Here is a 14,716-nt window from a genome sequence, read left to right as displayed (position 1 = left end):
GTGCCATTTTAACTTTCCTCCCTTGTCTAGTTCTACTCGCTGGCTACAGCTGGTAGTATATAGTTTCCCGCGCCATCTATTCGTCGCGCTCACACCTCGCGTTGCACCACTACAACTCCTCGCAGGTGAATTGTGCAACATCTGCGAAAGACCGAACCTGCCTTGCTTCCAACTTGGACTTGCGTGCTCTGGATCCGGAAATACACTGCCTCGGCTCCCCAAGCACTAAGGGCGCTACCGCATCACGGCGCTGTCACCAACCATGACGGATTCGGCTGCTCAAAGTGAACTTATGAACGCTCTGTCTGCGTGCGTATCGCTCCTACACCGTCTGCCCCAAACATGGGTGTCGCTAACATATCACGAAGGTTACACCTCGGGGGCAAGTATTCAGACTTGACCATAACATGCAACTACAAACAATGGGCTGTCCACAAGGCGATCGTGTGCTCAAGAAGCGGATTTTTCGACGGCGCTTGCTCTCATCAATTCCGAGAGGCAGAGACAGGTGTTATCGATCTCAGCGAAGATGACGCGGAAGCTGTTGAGCAAATGATTCACTTCCTTTATTACCTCGACTACCTCAACGAAACCCCGGGACAACGCCCGTCCGCTATGTTCAGGCATCGTGCCCACTCTCACTCCAACAGAGCGCCCAAGAAGATCGACTTCACGCAGATCGAAGACCCTCTGCTCGCACAGGCAGGATTCTATCTCAGCCAGCCTTTATGTCCAGCAGAGCGCAATGACTGGGCAGACAAACCACTGCAGTCACCTCTCAGAAATCGCGCCGACTCGCCGCACCAGTATGAACTGCAAGACAGTGATGCGCAGAGTCAAGAATCTGAAGAAGATAACGAGCAGGAGTCTCATCTGGTCCTGCATGCACAAGTCTATGCTCTTGGAGAGAAATATGACATTCCATGCTTGAAGCAGCTTGCAAAGCAAAAGTTTGAGATGGCAGCAGCTTGCTACTACGATGCTGCAGAACTCGCAGAGGCAATCGAGCTGGTGTACCAGTCAACCGTCGACACCGATCGAGGACTCCGCGATGTTGTTGTGCAATTGTTCACAATGCACCCGCAGCTGGTTCAGACACAGGACATGTACGCTGTGATCAAGGATACGCCGGGACTTGCTCTGGACTTGTGGAAAGTTGAGCGTGGACTGCGCTGAACGCCTTAGACTTGGCCATTTTACAGCACTGGCATCGTGAAAACGGCATGCATTGATCGTCGAAACGCCAGACCGCTCATTCGACCTGGCACATTGCCTCGTGGGTTGATGAAACTGTGGAAGAGCTCACGAGACCAATTGCGAGTCACGGATCTCCGAGAGAAGCGGCCAGACCAATGAAAGACACCGCATAGTACATTTCTGAGGCGCCCCAGAACACAATACCTCTAGGCTCTCGCTTACAAAGTATGCGCCTGGAAGCGAAACATCCTTCCATTCCAGGCCACATCCAATCGTCAAGGAGACCCAGTTACACAATCTGATCCTGCCTAGCATAGAGCTGCTTCGCCATCTCTGGAGCAACGGGCCATCCAAAACCGACATGCATGATTCTGGCGTCCGCATGCTTTTCCCGAGCCCAGCTTCGGTATCACTATTGAGGCGCAGGATTGAAGGATGAAGAAGTTATCACCGTTTCCACAGCTTGTCCATATCACAAGGACTGTGGGCGCGACGCGAGCGAAACCGGTTCATCTCGTGGGGTAGTAGCTCGACAATGTGCTGACCGCATGGCGCACACGCGAGCATTGGTTACGTCTCGTCAATCGTACGGCGCCGTTTCATATAGCTCAATTACCGAGCCACACACGCGGGCCACATGTAGATAAAATTCAGCGATGGGACACACTGATTGCATTCCAACGTTTTGCCTACCAACCTAAGTAAGCTTCTACCGAGGGTAGTGGGTAATCATGATTCCATATACATGTATCCATACCTCGTCGAAAAGTAATATGACATTTCCCTCGTCTCTCTCTCTCTACTAACATCAAAGGAAAGACATTCGACTGCAAACCCATCTACAGCACCGGCCGGCTAGCCGTCTATAGCACGCATCTATTACATAGGGCTGGCTTGTCTCTTTTCTTTTTGGATTTGCTTTCTCTGGAAGTCTATCTCCAAATTTAACCAGATATACATGGACCTTTGCAGTAAAAGAGAAAATATACTTTTTTCTTCAGAATATATCCAAAATAAAGCAAGAGAGAGAGGCCCGAAAGGCACCTGTTTGTCTGTCTGTTTGTCAGAGTAGGAGGTAGGTAGTCTGTGCGAAGCCGGCATGTCGCATGAAGTGTTTGAAATTCGAAAAGAGTTTCATTTCTTCTTCTTCTTCTCTGCAACACCATCATCCTTCGTCGAATATTTATATACTAATTTATTACTCAGAAGTCCAGCAGAGAACAGCAATGTTGGCGTGTCCAAGTCGATAATGTCTCAATTAGCGCGAAATCGATGGAATCGATAATGGCGTTGTCCGCATATTGAAAAGAGGAGCTATTCGACTCTAGCCGTGCGAGGCGTAGAACTTGGTATAAGACGTTCGTTGTCTATATCCAACGCCTTTACGCAATTTCTGCAGCCTGACTACCTTAGTCGGGACTATCTGCAGGCTGATGGAAACACGCCTCAGGGTATGAAAGATTGCCAAGGTATCTGGTTCCTGTATCTGGAGACATCTACACATCCAATTCCTTTCCAACCACGCCGAGCATATCCAGCCGCCCGTACGCCCGCAGTAAAGATGTTCTCGGGCAAACCAACATCGTGAGAGAGAGAGAGAGAGAGACTCCTCGACGAGCAATACTTTTCTCACGCAGAGGCGTGCCCGATGACTAAAAGCCAACGAGAGGGCTAACTGCTCTCTATAGGCGCGGAGGAGCTAAACTTTCCTAAAAGGCGACATCGTTGTTGCGGCTGTTGACTATTCACATGACTGCTGCTTGGAGACGAGGGGTATTATTACGCAGCCGCGAGTTGACTCCAGAAGACGTATCTTGAGCGTCCGTATCTGCTTCAAATGTGTGCTGAGGCGAGGCAAGGATTTAATCGTACTGCTGCAGGTGCATTTCAAGGAAGGCAAAGAAGACAAAAACATCGCGAGTGTTTGCCGGTTCTGGAGTATTCGGCAGGATTTCAGTAAGCTGCAGATGCTAAAGTCGAAATAGTGCAGTAAACAAGACTCACATTGGACAAATGTGGTATACGGAAAATAATGTAGCCAAGGATGATTGATGGAGCTGACCGGCCTGGTTCGGATAGGTTGCAAACCTCTCGCAGTGCAGAAGTCTAGTGCGGTGCAGGAACAAGGCTGATGCTCGTGTGCATTGAGGACTGCAAGTAAGATACACCTCATTTGCTCAGCATCGTGAACGCAGCTCTATCGGGATCTGGTTTGTATTGTTGTTGTCTTTGCTATTAGAGTATATTCCAGGCGAATCTGGAAGAACCTACCATACCTATCAAAAAGGATATTCAGAACACGCTCTCGCCAGACATGAAACATACCTTAGTGATATATATGTACTAAGGTATGTAGCGGTCGGTCTCTTGATGCTTTTTTCATCGACTACATGAAATAACTACCGTGCACGATATTATTTTATGATTAAATCGCACAGCCCGCGAGTTAAAGGGGTACCATGTCATGTTGAGAAAGTAACAGCTTGCCGACTACTCCGTGCCAAGTTGTAAGCAGCAGCAAGGAGGTCTGACTTGGCTATAATCATATTGATCGTGAGAAAGTATAATAAATGTTCAAGTTGAGAGAACGAGATGTTCGGTTCAGGTCCGTTCTTTTCACTTGACACTACCTTACTCCGTGTCCGAATGTGGTAGCGTCCGACCTTTCCGTGTTGTTGATACACATCCGACTATTCCTCGACAGTCCCAAGTTCCAACTCGTTGTAGGTAGATTGAAGCTGGTATTACAAGAGCATAAACTCAGATATACATGCCGGCTGTAGCTGCTAGGTCAGGCCCGTTAGGGATGCAGTCCGCCCAAGCACGCTGCACGGCGATGGCATAAGTATTTCTACTTTTATATTGACGTAAGCGAAATCAAGTAGTAATCAATAATTGACTAGGACTCCTGTCCACATGCAGTTGAAGACGCTTAGTCATTAGCAAATGAAGGCCTCACAAAGGCTTTATGTACTTCCAGGTTCTAACGCTTTACTTGTTCAATATAGACAGACAATCGGAGCTCTTTCGCATTTCTCACGTGTCATTGGGTAACTGACAACTGTGCCCCAACGTGCACAAACTTCACATAAAAATAAACACGTTTTAGGTAGTTAGCAGCCCTAGGGCCTCGGTCACTGGGTCAGTAGGGAATTCACTTTCATTTATGCTTTCGTTATATCATAAATTCCTGACCAACTCGCGTCAATAACAGTCAAACCCTAACAAGGGTCTAGCGCGTTGTTCATCTCGGGCAAAGTGTGAAGAAGTGCATGGACTCATTCATTTCCAACAATAATGGCCTCATTATCCCCGTCCGTTGTCTTCACCTTTCAGGCCAGCCAATGACTCGCTGCAACGGCTGCACATGTGTCGTTGTCACGCTTACTCCTGCTCCGGCTGCTCGCTAACTCAAAGCTTACCTTCAACCTCACCCTTCCTCCCTCTCAACCCTCCATCCTGTCTGCATTGCCCCATATGGAGGATCCTGACAGATTTCTTGCAGGCGAGGGCCTTGATGGCATACGAATACGGTCGGGAACTCAATGACTTCATTCATACCGTGGTGCCTTGTATACCTGTCGGAAGGGCACTCGATGGCTGCCGTGTTCCGGTGCGTGGGCAATGCAATGCTGATAACAATCATCACGACTCATTATGAAGAACTTGGCAGATTGCGTCGCCTCATCATCAGCATCAGCACGCATGACCACAAAACAAGCCATAAAGTGTCTGCATCTCACACTTGCCCGCTTCCTTTTCGAGCACACTGCGTTGGTTCAAGCATACCCCTTGCCCTCGCAATATCTCGTGCCAACAACCCTGTTGAAGATTATAAGCCATTGATTGATTCAGTATCTGACGCACCTACCCGTGCCTTATATCTTTGTGCTTAAGCGACATCGGTTACAACCCTGACTATAACACTATTACTAACACTCCTACTTAACCGATAGTCGGTTAATTTCTATAACGCTATAATAACTCCTTAAAATGAAACCTAGGTCCCCTCTTAAAAAACCTCTACCTTTATAGTAGGAAAAGAGTAGCCTCTCTTAATATACTCTAAAAAGGCCCTAACCAAATTACTATTAACTCTATTCTCCTTTAACTTCTTTGCCCTTCCTCTGTAAATCCTAACTATTCCTATTCTAGATATATATTGCTCGAAGGTCGTTTAATTCAGTGCCTTAGTAAAGATATCCGCCGTATTGAATAGTCTAGGTATATAGAGGATCGTAATCGTCTTGTCTTTAACTAGCTGTCTTATAAAGTAAAATTACACTCGAATATACTTAGTCTTCTTATATATTTCGGGGTTGTTCGAGATCCTAATAGCTATCTAATTGTCGACTCGAATAATAATAGTTTCCTATAGTAATCCGAAAAACTCTAGTATTTCCTTTAGCTAGACAGCCTCCTTTCCTACGTAATAGAGGGCAGTATACTCGGCCTTAGCCGTTAAAAGCGCGACGGTAGTTTGTTTCTTATATCTCTAGCTTACGGTAGTACCTCTAATAGTAAAGACATAACTACTAATTGACTTACTGTCCGAGCGATCTCTAGCGTACTTAGCGTCGGTAAAGCCTATTAGTTCACTTTTCGACTCCCTATTAAATTCGAGTCTAGTATCTAGAGTTCTAAGTATATATCGTAGAATCCGCTTAATTTGTTCTTAGTATTTAGGCGAGGGATTTGAACAGTATCGACTAGCTATTAAGACCGAGAAGGCTAGATCCGGTCGAGTGCCGAGTATAGTATATATCAATAATCCTACTATTGATTAGTACTCTAGTCGCTACTTTAGAGTAGCTATAAATTCCGGAGGTATAGGCTCCTATCGTTTGTTAGTAACGTATAGAGTAGTAACTAGGTTAGTATTTAATAATCCAAACTTGTTAATTATAGCCCTAAGATAAGCTATCTGAGTTAGTTTGATCTTACCCTCCTTTCTTTTAACTACAATCCCTAGGAAGTATTAATATTCCCCTATATCCTTTATTTTAAAGCGTTGTTTAAGTAAATACTTAACGTCTTTAATTAACTCGAGATCTGGCCTAGTAATAAGTAGGTTATCGACGTAAACCAAGATAAACATTAAGCCTTTCTTGAATACTACGTTATTATATAGATAGTAGGTAAAGCCGAGTTCCTTAAGAGTATTCGTAAGAGTTTTATACTAGATTCGTAGTGCTTGCTTTAACCTATAGAGTACTTTGTTTAGCTTGCAGACCTTTCCTATCTTCTTAAATCTAGGTAGAAGTTCAACGTAAATCTCTGAATTAATATCTCTATAGAAGAAAGCAGTTTTGACGTCTATTTAATAAATATACTAGTTATTCTTTGCCGCGAGTCCAAACATAAGTCGGTAGCTTATTAGTTTCACTACAGCCGCAAAGGTCTCGTTGAAGTTAATCCCTTCTTATTACTCGAAACTACGAACGACCTATCGTGCCTTAAAGCGAGTAATTTCCCCTCGAGATCCTCTCTTTATAGTAAAGACCTAACGACTAGAGAGAGTAGGTATTCGTACTGTTGACTCGTCTACCTTATTCTAGGTTATATTGTCTTATAGGGAACTATACTCTTCTTTAATAGCTTCGATCCATTGCTTGCTATAAGGACAGGATATTGCTTCGTCGTAGGTTTTTAGTACGATAGGATCGATCTCCGCTAATTGCATTGTCGTTAGTTCCTTATTGTCTAGAGGTTCCTAAGTAGTCGGAATTCGTATATTGTCTTCAATTTCAAACTCTAGTATTGGTTCTAAGGCGTACTTCTTAAGAGACGTATTAAGTACTAAGATTTAATCCGATTGATTAATATATATAAACAACGGTATAGGTAGATAGTCGAGGGCCGGAATAGTTAGTCGAGGAGGGTTGAACGGCACTGGAATTAGTATACGTTAGTTAGTTAAGTTCGCCGGAATTGGTTGTATAGGATTCGGCATCAATTGATCGCTAGGGCGTATATAATTCTCCTACTCGGATCGTATAGCCAATTGCTCTTAAGAAGGCTAAAGATTTCTAGGGAAACGTTAACCGTAGGACTGTATAGTATTTCCCGTTAGGAGAACACATTTAGGCGCCTACGGCAGGGTTTCATTTGCTAATAGCGGAGGTAACTCTATTGCTATTAACTAATAATCAAGGCGAACATTCTCGTTAAAGAGAACTTCCTTCGCTTGTTCAATAGTACCCGTAACAGGATCCTAGAGTCGATAAACGTAGTAACCTTTAAAACTAACTAATACCCGTAAGTAAGCACGCTCGTCGTATTTCTTTAGAAACTTCGCCTTAGGTACGAGTTTGTATACTCTGTATCCGACTCGTCGTATCTAGTCTACTTCCGGTATATTACCGTAGAAGGCCTCGTATAGACTCTTGAAATTCTAGAGAGCAGTAGTCGGTATACGATTGCTAATAAAGACCGCTGCCTTAACAAGTTCTAGCTAGAGTTTATTTCGTAGATAACTATCCTACTTTATACAGCGTATAATGTTCTAGAGCGTTTAATACTTTCTTTCAGAGACTCTATTCTAATTAGGTTAATAAGGGGCTAAGATCGTAAAGTCTAGACCTGCCTTGTATAAGGTACGATAGATAATGTCTATAAATTCCGTTCCGCTATTAGCTCTTACGCGTTTCGGTTTCTTATTGAACTATCGTTCTATTCGTCTTTCGAAGTCCTTATAGCATCTATAGACTTCTAAGGCCTCTTTTGTCTTCAGGGTATAGATCTAGTAGTATCTCGTATAATTATTAACAATTAGTAGGTAGTATCGTTCTCCTACTCGAGAAATTGGTAATAGACTACAAAGATCTATATAAACTTTGTCGATTCGTTCAGTCTCTCGGATAGGTTCTAATCGTATATGTCTTTGCCGTATCTTATTATAATTATATAATTTATAGCTAAATTCGTCGTTAATAAATAGAACACCTTGCCTCTTAAGCAATTCCCGAAGAGGTTTCTAGCTAATATAACCTAACCTTTAATACTATATATAAAGAGGAAGTCGCTAAACCGTCCGCTAGTTAAAGAAAGAGGCAGTAAAGTCAACTCCCTCTAGATAACCGTTCTTTTCTCGATTTTCATTAAAGTTGTTAAACTAGTAAGAGTAGTAGGACCGTCTAAGGGAGACATCTAGTTTCTAGAGAGACCTATACTAAGTACCTGTACAGATTACTTGATTTGTGCTTCTATCGATAAAGTAGTAGGCTCCGGTAATAGAACGGTATTCGGTATTATTACGATTAAGGTTAGCGACGGATAGAAGATTAACGCTTATTTGAGGGACGTAGATTACCTTAGTAAGGACTATATCAATCGCACTATTAGGGCGTATTATAGTAAGGACAACTTTTCTAACTCCTACTACGAAGAAACCTCTCCCGTAACCAATTATCTTAATTGGCTTTACGAGTTCTAGGTACTTAGTGAATATACTTCTTTCGTTGTATATATATTCTTAAGTGCCAGAGTTAACTACCTAATCAAACTTCTAAAAGGTTGAGTCTTTAACGTCTGCCTTTTTCACCGAAGGTTAAGTATTACCCTTAATCGCCTTATAGGCGGCAATAGACGCGGACTAACTTATCGAGGGGAAGGTAATAAAGGCTTCTAGTATAAAGTCGTATAACTACGATTAATCTCTGAATTTACCGGATAGTTATTAATAGTCGTTAAAAACAACTCTTCTACTACAGAAGTTGCTGTCTATATTAATTTAGACCGTCGATCCTTAACTCGTTTGATTCAAATTTAAGTTATTAGCAGTACCAAAACTCGCGGTGCCTCCGATATAGGCTTGTCTCTATAGATAAACGGAGACTTAATTTAACTCTGTTCCTTCTGCCGTCCTTACGCGCTTTCGTACAAGCATCTCGTTATATTTGTCGGTATTCTGTTTATAGCATTTATAATTTGTATAATTTGACTGTTTATAACTAGGCTACTAATATTTCACGTTAGGTTAGCTAAGTATCTTTCCGAACGGAGGTTAATTTGTTCTTTAATTAAAGGAGCGCTTCTAGCCTTGTTTAAAGCTAGCGGCAAACGAGCGATTTTCGCTTAGAACGAGGGCTCTACTATTATCTCTGTTTACTAAGTCCTAGTAATTCTCCGCAACGCTTAAAAGTAAGTTAAAGTTGTATAATTCCTATCCGTCCCTTCTATAGCCTACGACCTTTAACCCTAAGGTAATATTAGTAACCTAGGCCTTAAATCGAGGTCCGAGGGTAATTAGAAAGAATAAACACTTAACATTATCGTTAAAGACGATATTGCTTCTAAGTCGGTTGAATTTATTAAATCGTTTGTTAAATTCGATTTAGAAATCTAAGAAGGATAACGCTTCGTTAAAGGTATATAATAGTAGTCTCTTAAGGTAAGAGATCGTAAGGTCGGTACCGATACTTATACACTCGTTATCGATAATTTAAAGGGCTTCCGAAACTCGTTTGTAATCAATAATCTTAATATAAAGGTACGGTACGACCTTGGACTAAATATAACTAAGGAGTAACTCGTTCCTTGCTAACTAGGTCGCCTTTTCAAGTATGTACTCGTTCTATTCTTCGGTTAGTATATTATCCGGTAGCTCTATAGGAGCAGTCTCTTCTCCGTTAAAAAGTAAGAGAAACCTAACCTTCCTAGAGGCGGTAGAGAATTCTCTAATCTAGTCGTTATAGTTTATTGCCCCCGTAAGGAGCTTGCAGTTGTCGAACGCCTTAGTATCTTTGTATATACCTTAGTATTCGGAGATATATTTTCGTAAGTTCTCGTTAAGACAGAGAACTGGTTTAGAGGCGCTACGGCCTCCTCTACGAGATATATTAGCGTCTTCGTTAATAGTAATACCTCCGATAGGAGCTAAGGCAAAGCGTCGAGTTAACTCGTTAACAATAGGTAAGGTATCTCGAGTAGGTATAGGGACTTTGTCTTCGGTATCGCTTAATAAGTTACTAGAATCCGAGGACGAGCTACTTTCCGAGTCGGACGAGTTAGAGTTACTAGATAAATCTAGGGCCGAGTTCTCCTAGGCTAGAGGATTGTATTGCGTTAGGGCTTACGTAGAAGAGCTTTAATCGGTAGCTGAATTGATTATAGCCTCGGTACGGCGGACGGGTTACAGATTTTTTAATAGGTATATAGAACTATTACCGCCTTGTACCCGCTATCTTATATCGTTGGTTTAATAGTTGATAGTATTGCCCTAATCGTCGATATCAAAGAATATAGTTAATCGATTTGCTCTTTCTACTAGTAGTGATTTAAGCGTAGAGTAATAACGCGGAGCTCGAGGAGGATAATAATTAAGTTGTCGAATACGGAGTTTATAAGCGTCTCTCTTCTATTTCTGCTTCTACCGATAGGTTTATACGTATTCTACGGCCTTAAAACGTCGAATAATTGCTTGCTCTAGTATTTTATTCTCTAGTTTCTTAGGCATCTTAAATATGCCGTACTCTAGTGCTTAATAATATAATTCTCGATAAATAAAATATTGAATAGTTAGGTATAGTAGGTTACGGAGACCGAAAAGAAGAATAGAAGTTAGTTAAAAGTAAGTATTAAGCCTCTTTAGGGTATAAAAAGCGAGGGTAAACCTCGATTCCTAATTAGCGTTTAAGTTGAAAATTCTTTAAGTATTGTAAGCTTCGTAGCGTTGAAAATTGCGGACTCCGGTAGGTTATTCGTTCTTGTACTTCTACGATATCGGTAATTATTAGAATCTTCTATCGTATAGCGTTGTACTAGTAATGTATGTTTCGTCTTAACATTCGTTTAGGTAGAAGGATACTAGATAGAGTTAATACTAGAGATAGAATTGATACTAGAAGCCTAAGGGCAAATAATAATAATAATAGAGATAATATATAGCTTATAAGAACGAGATTGACCGTAACAGGGCAGTTAATACTATAATAATCTATCCGGGCTTATAACCTATTAAAGATTATAAGCTATTGATTGATTCAGTATCTAACGTACCTACCCATGCCTTATATCTTTGTGCTTAAGCGACATCGGTTACAACCCTGACTATGACACCATTACTAACAAACCCTCTGCCAGGAACAGCAACTTTCTTCGACGTACAGACCAGTAGGTCCTCGATGGTTGTGGTTCGTCAGCAGGGGGCGAGATGGCATTGCTCGGAATACTAATATACTGCTGGCAGGATGCCCCGTACAAACAGCCTTGACGCTGCATCTCATATCCGCAAAACTCGTAGTCGTCATCAGACGAGCCAACTGTGGCCTGGGCTTCTGGAGATGAGCCTTTTGGCAATCTGAGCAAGGGTGAAATGATAATAATCAAAGGCACATAGACGCGCCGCCCACTCGCTCGAGGCACCGTCACCTGCGTTTGTTCCTGCTGGTGCTGTCAAACTTCATCATGTTGTTCTTCCTTCAGTCTTTCACCGCCTTCGTGGCGGTAGTACACTCGTTTCCCATTTCTGCCGACTCACAGGCACAACAAGCACAAGAAGAAGGTCAGGTCTCCAAGCGACAGGCCGGATATCCATATGATTACTATCCATATGGATCATATCCGCAATCATCGTACCCACCGTATTCATCATACCCACCGTACTCTCCATACCCACAGTCTTTACCATACCCTACATACCCCACCGTCGCAGGACAACCACAGGGCCCCGGCCTCATTCCCGAAGGAGGCCCAGGAGCACTGACGCCCTTAGAGGCCGGATCTGCCAAGTCTCCCGCGGGCGTCAACCTGTGCTCTGACCCCAAAAGCATCGACTACAAAATCAACTGCAATGGCGGCGAATATACCAAGACGACCGTCGTAGACGGATTCCATTCGGTCCACGAAGAAGGTTCTTTCAGCACATGGAAATACGGCGATCCCAAAGGAGAATTCTACCAGCCTTTTGAAACTTTCGGATCCAACGGCCAGAGCCAGGACTCAGGAGATAGTGAGGGTGGTGGTGGTGGCGGAGGAGGAAGCTCCGGTTGCGTAGACGGCTTCGACTCGGAAGGTCTTCCATGTGGCAACAATGGAGGAGGAGGAGACAACGGAAACAACGGAAACAATGGCGGTGGCGGCGGCGGTGGCGGCAGTTCTGGTATCCCCGACGACAACGGAAACAACAACAACGGCGGTGGCGACAACAACGGAGGAGGAGGTAACAACAACAACAACAACAACAACAATGGTGGTGGTGGTGGCGGCAACAACAACAACGGAGATGGCGGCGACTGTGTAGACGGCGTCGACTCCAACGGTGACCCTTGCGGCGGCGACGACGGGAACTCGACCGTCAACGCCAACGTCAACGCCAAAGTCAACTTGAACAACAAGCCTGTGCGACTCTTCTAGTAATAGTAGTAGTAGTAGTAGTATTAGAATCAACCCTGTAATGTATGGGGTTGGTTGGTTGATGGATGGATGAGTGAGGTGGGGGAAATCTCTATCTCTGCTGCTGCTGCTGATGATGAGGAGACTCTTTTGTGTTTATTGTGTAATTTTTAAAAAGAAACCAAAAAGAAAAAAAAAAAATCAGGCTGAAGAAAAAAGATGATTCCATCTTTCCAAATGAAGAAAAGATTCTGCAACCTGCTCTGCTCTGCTCTGTTCTGCTTATTTTTTTTCTCTTTCTTTCTTTTTCTTTTTCTTTTTCTTTTTTTTTCCCTTTTTTTCAATTCATCCTCATCCTCATCCTCCTCCCGTCATCTTCTCCATCAACTGTAATGGTTTTTTCCCTCTCTCTCTATACGCGTATGCATGTATACCTCACCTACCTCACCTACCTCACCTACGGATCTCTCTCTGAGCAAGGCAAGCCAAGGCAAGACAAAAAAGGCCACCAAATTCTCTCTCTCAAGTCATTTTGCCAGATAATTTACACAGGTCAGGTATATATACACCTTACCTCAAACACCTCTTCTCTCTTACACACTCTCTCTCCTCTACACTTTTTAGCATGTAAAGAGTTTATATAATCCAAAAAGACTTTGAGGCGATACCTACCTCCTAAAAGTCAGGTAACAGTAACAATATAAGAAGCCTACCTACCTACCTACCTACCTACCTTACCAGTAGAAAATGATCTCAAGGCAAGGCAAGGTAAGTAAGAAAGAACCTAGTATATCAACTTCAAACATTCTTCTGAATCTTCGATTACTCTAGGTACCTAAAGTACCCTACTACAATTCCAGTCTTTCCTCCAGCGCGTGCCTGCCTGCCTCATTATATTAGACATATATACTGTACGTTCCAGCCAGCTACCTTACCTTACCTTACCTACCTGTACCTACGACAAAGGTAAGGTAAGGTAAAATAGGACTACCAACCAACCTCATAAAAACAAAAAAAAAAATAACCCTCCCCAGGCCAACAGTGGCAGATTTCTGTCGGTTCTCGATTTTCAGCAAAAAGCGTCCTGACGCCGCCCGCCCGCTCGCCCGCCCATACCCTCCTCCCATCTCATCAATAAGAAAAGGTAACATGTACCTGTAGGTCCAGTCGAGGGCAAAACTTTCCCCTATGTTGTATAATGAACCCCAACCCCAACCCAACCCAGCCCAGCCCCCCACCGGAAAAGAAAACACCACGCGCCACGCGAGTAACGCGACAGTAAAAAAACCACAAACCAAAAACCAAAGACCAAAAACCAAAACCAAAAAAGAAGAAAGAAAAAAAAAAAAAAAAACTTCAACCACCCTCGTTGGTATATATACCATCTTGAAAGCAGTTTTTCTTCTTCTTTTTTTCTTCCCATCGCCCCTCAAGAGCGACCATGCTTACGAGCAGTACCAGTCGTCCCCGTCGTACTGCGTCGTTCAACCCGTATCAACTCACTATCCGTAGCAATAACAGTAGAGCCACCCGACGAACCAGCACTACCCATCTTGATAAGAGTAACACGTAATCGATAAGCACCAGGTTGACGAATGAGCAGCTGCGGAAACGTCAAGTAGCCGAGTGAGACGCGGCAAGGCTGACTGCGAGCAAGGCTTTCGACAATGTGATCAGGACATTCGTGGACCGAGTCGAACATTTTTTGGCCTGTGAGCGTGCCGCATTCAACGGACGCACGTTCGCCGTTGCGTGCTTCCGAGACTAAGGAGACGACGCCCATGAACCGCGAGGTGTCCATATCTTGATATCGGGCGACCATTTCGGGTGAGTGACATTTCAGGCTGACCATGATGGATGTCTCGACGGTTTGGCCAAAGACGATTGCACGTGAAGGTTGGCCAATGACATCGAGCTCGAATGTTGGGGCTTCTGGTTTGGATGATGCAAACGAAGCGTCCCGACGGTGGCTCGACTTGGAATCGGATGGGCGTCTGGATGCGCTGTGTTTCGAACGTTGCCTCTCTTCGTCTCTGCGGCTGCTACTGCGACCCTTGCCGCTGTCGACCGCACGAGGACCGCTTCCGTCACGAAGGTACGACTTTTGGTTGGAATCCGACATTGCGAGCTGATTGGCTGGTTTTCGAGGGGGGGTTTCGAAGGTTGCAGTAAGGGAGTTTTTGGT

General features: G+C 43.7%; 3 protein-coding genes across 3 annotated transcripts; 2 read left to right on the top strand and 1 right to left on the bottom strand.

Annotated features, from left to right (window-relative positions):
* Positions 1-219: 219 nt before the first annotated feature.
* Positions 220-1,644, top strand: SEPMUDRAFT_63868 (uncharacterized protein). The gene is made up of 2 exons (XM_016909656.1): positions 220-309; positions 369-1,644. The coding sequence occupies exons 1-2, from the start codon at positions 263-265 to the stop codon at positions 1,174-1,176; spliced, it is 855 nt and encodes a 284-aa protein (XP_016761307.1). The 5' UTR covers positions 220-262; the 3' UTR covers positions 1,177-1,644.
* Positions 1,645-11,400: 9,756 nt separating this feature from the next.
* Positions 11,401-12,728, top strand: SEPMUDRAFT_148557 (uncharacterized protein). Its single transcript, XM_016904998.1, has one exon. It carries the CDS (start codon positions 11,605-11,607, stop codon positions 12,550-12,552), a length of 948 nt encoding a protein of 315 aa, XP_016761306.1. The 5' UTR covers positions 11,401-11,604; the 3' UTR covers positions 12,553-12,728.
* Positions 12,729-13,770: 1,042 nt separating this feature from the next.
* SEPMUDRAFT_148556 (uncharacterized protein) lies at positions 13,771-14,669 on the bottom strand. Its single transcript, XM_016904997.1, has one exon. The coding sequence runs from the start codon at positions 14,651-14,653 to the stop codon at positions 13,961-13,963; it is 693 nt and encodes a 230-aa protein (XP_016761305.1). The 5' UTR covers positions 14,654-14,669; the 3' UTR covers positions 13,771-13,960.
* Between the last annotated feature and the right edge of the window lie 47 nt (positions 14,670-14,716).

This window comes from Sphaerulina musiva (genome assembly GCF_000320565.1).
Source record: "Sphaerulina musiva SO2202 unplaced genomic scaffold SEPMUscaffold_4, whole genome shotgun sequence".
In the NCBI taxonomy this organism is placed as follows: Eukaryota; Fungi; Ascomycota; class Dothideomycetes; order Mycosphaerellales; family Mycosphaerellaceae; genus Sphaerulina; species Sphaerulina musiva.
This window is presented reverse-complemented; position numbering and strand designations above follow the sequence as displayed.

What these genes read in the sequence shown, in the direction of transcription:
- SEPMUDRAFT_63868 (XM_016909656.1), top strand. Translation starts at nt 263, where the DNA reads ATGACGGATTCGGCTGCTCAAAGTGAACTTATGAACGCTCTGTCTGC. An exon ending in CTTATGAACGCTCTGTCTGC is followed by an intron (nt 310 to 368) that starts GTGCGTATCGCT and finishes CATATCACGAAG; the next exon opens with GTTACACCTCGGGGGCAAGT.
- SEPMUDRAFT_148557 (XM_016904998.1), top strand. Translation starts at nt 11,605, where the DNA reads ATGTTGTTCTTCCTTCAGTCTTTCACCGCCTTCGTGGCGGTAGTACAC.
- SEPMUDRAFT_148556 (XM_016904997.1), bottom strand. Translation starts at nt 14,653, where the DNA reads ATGTCGGATTCCAACCAAAAGTCGTACCTTCGTGACGGAAGCGGTCCT.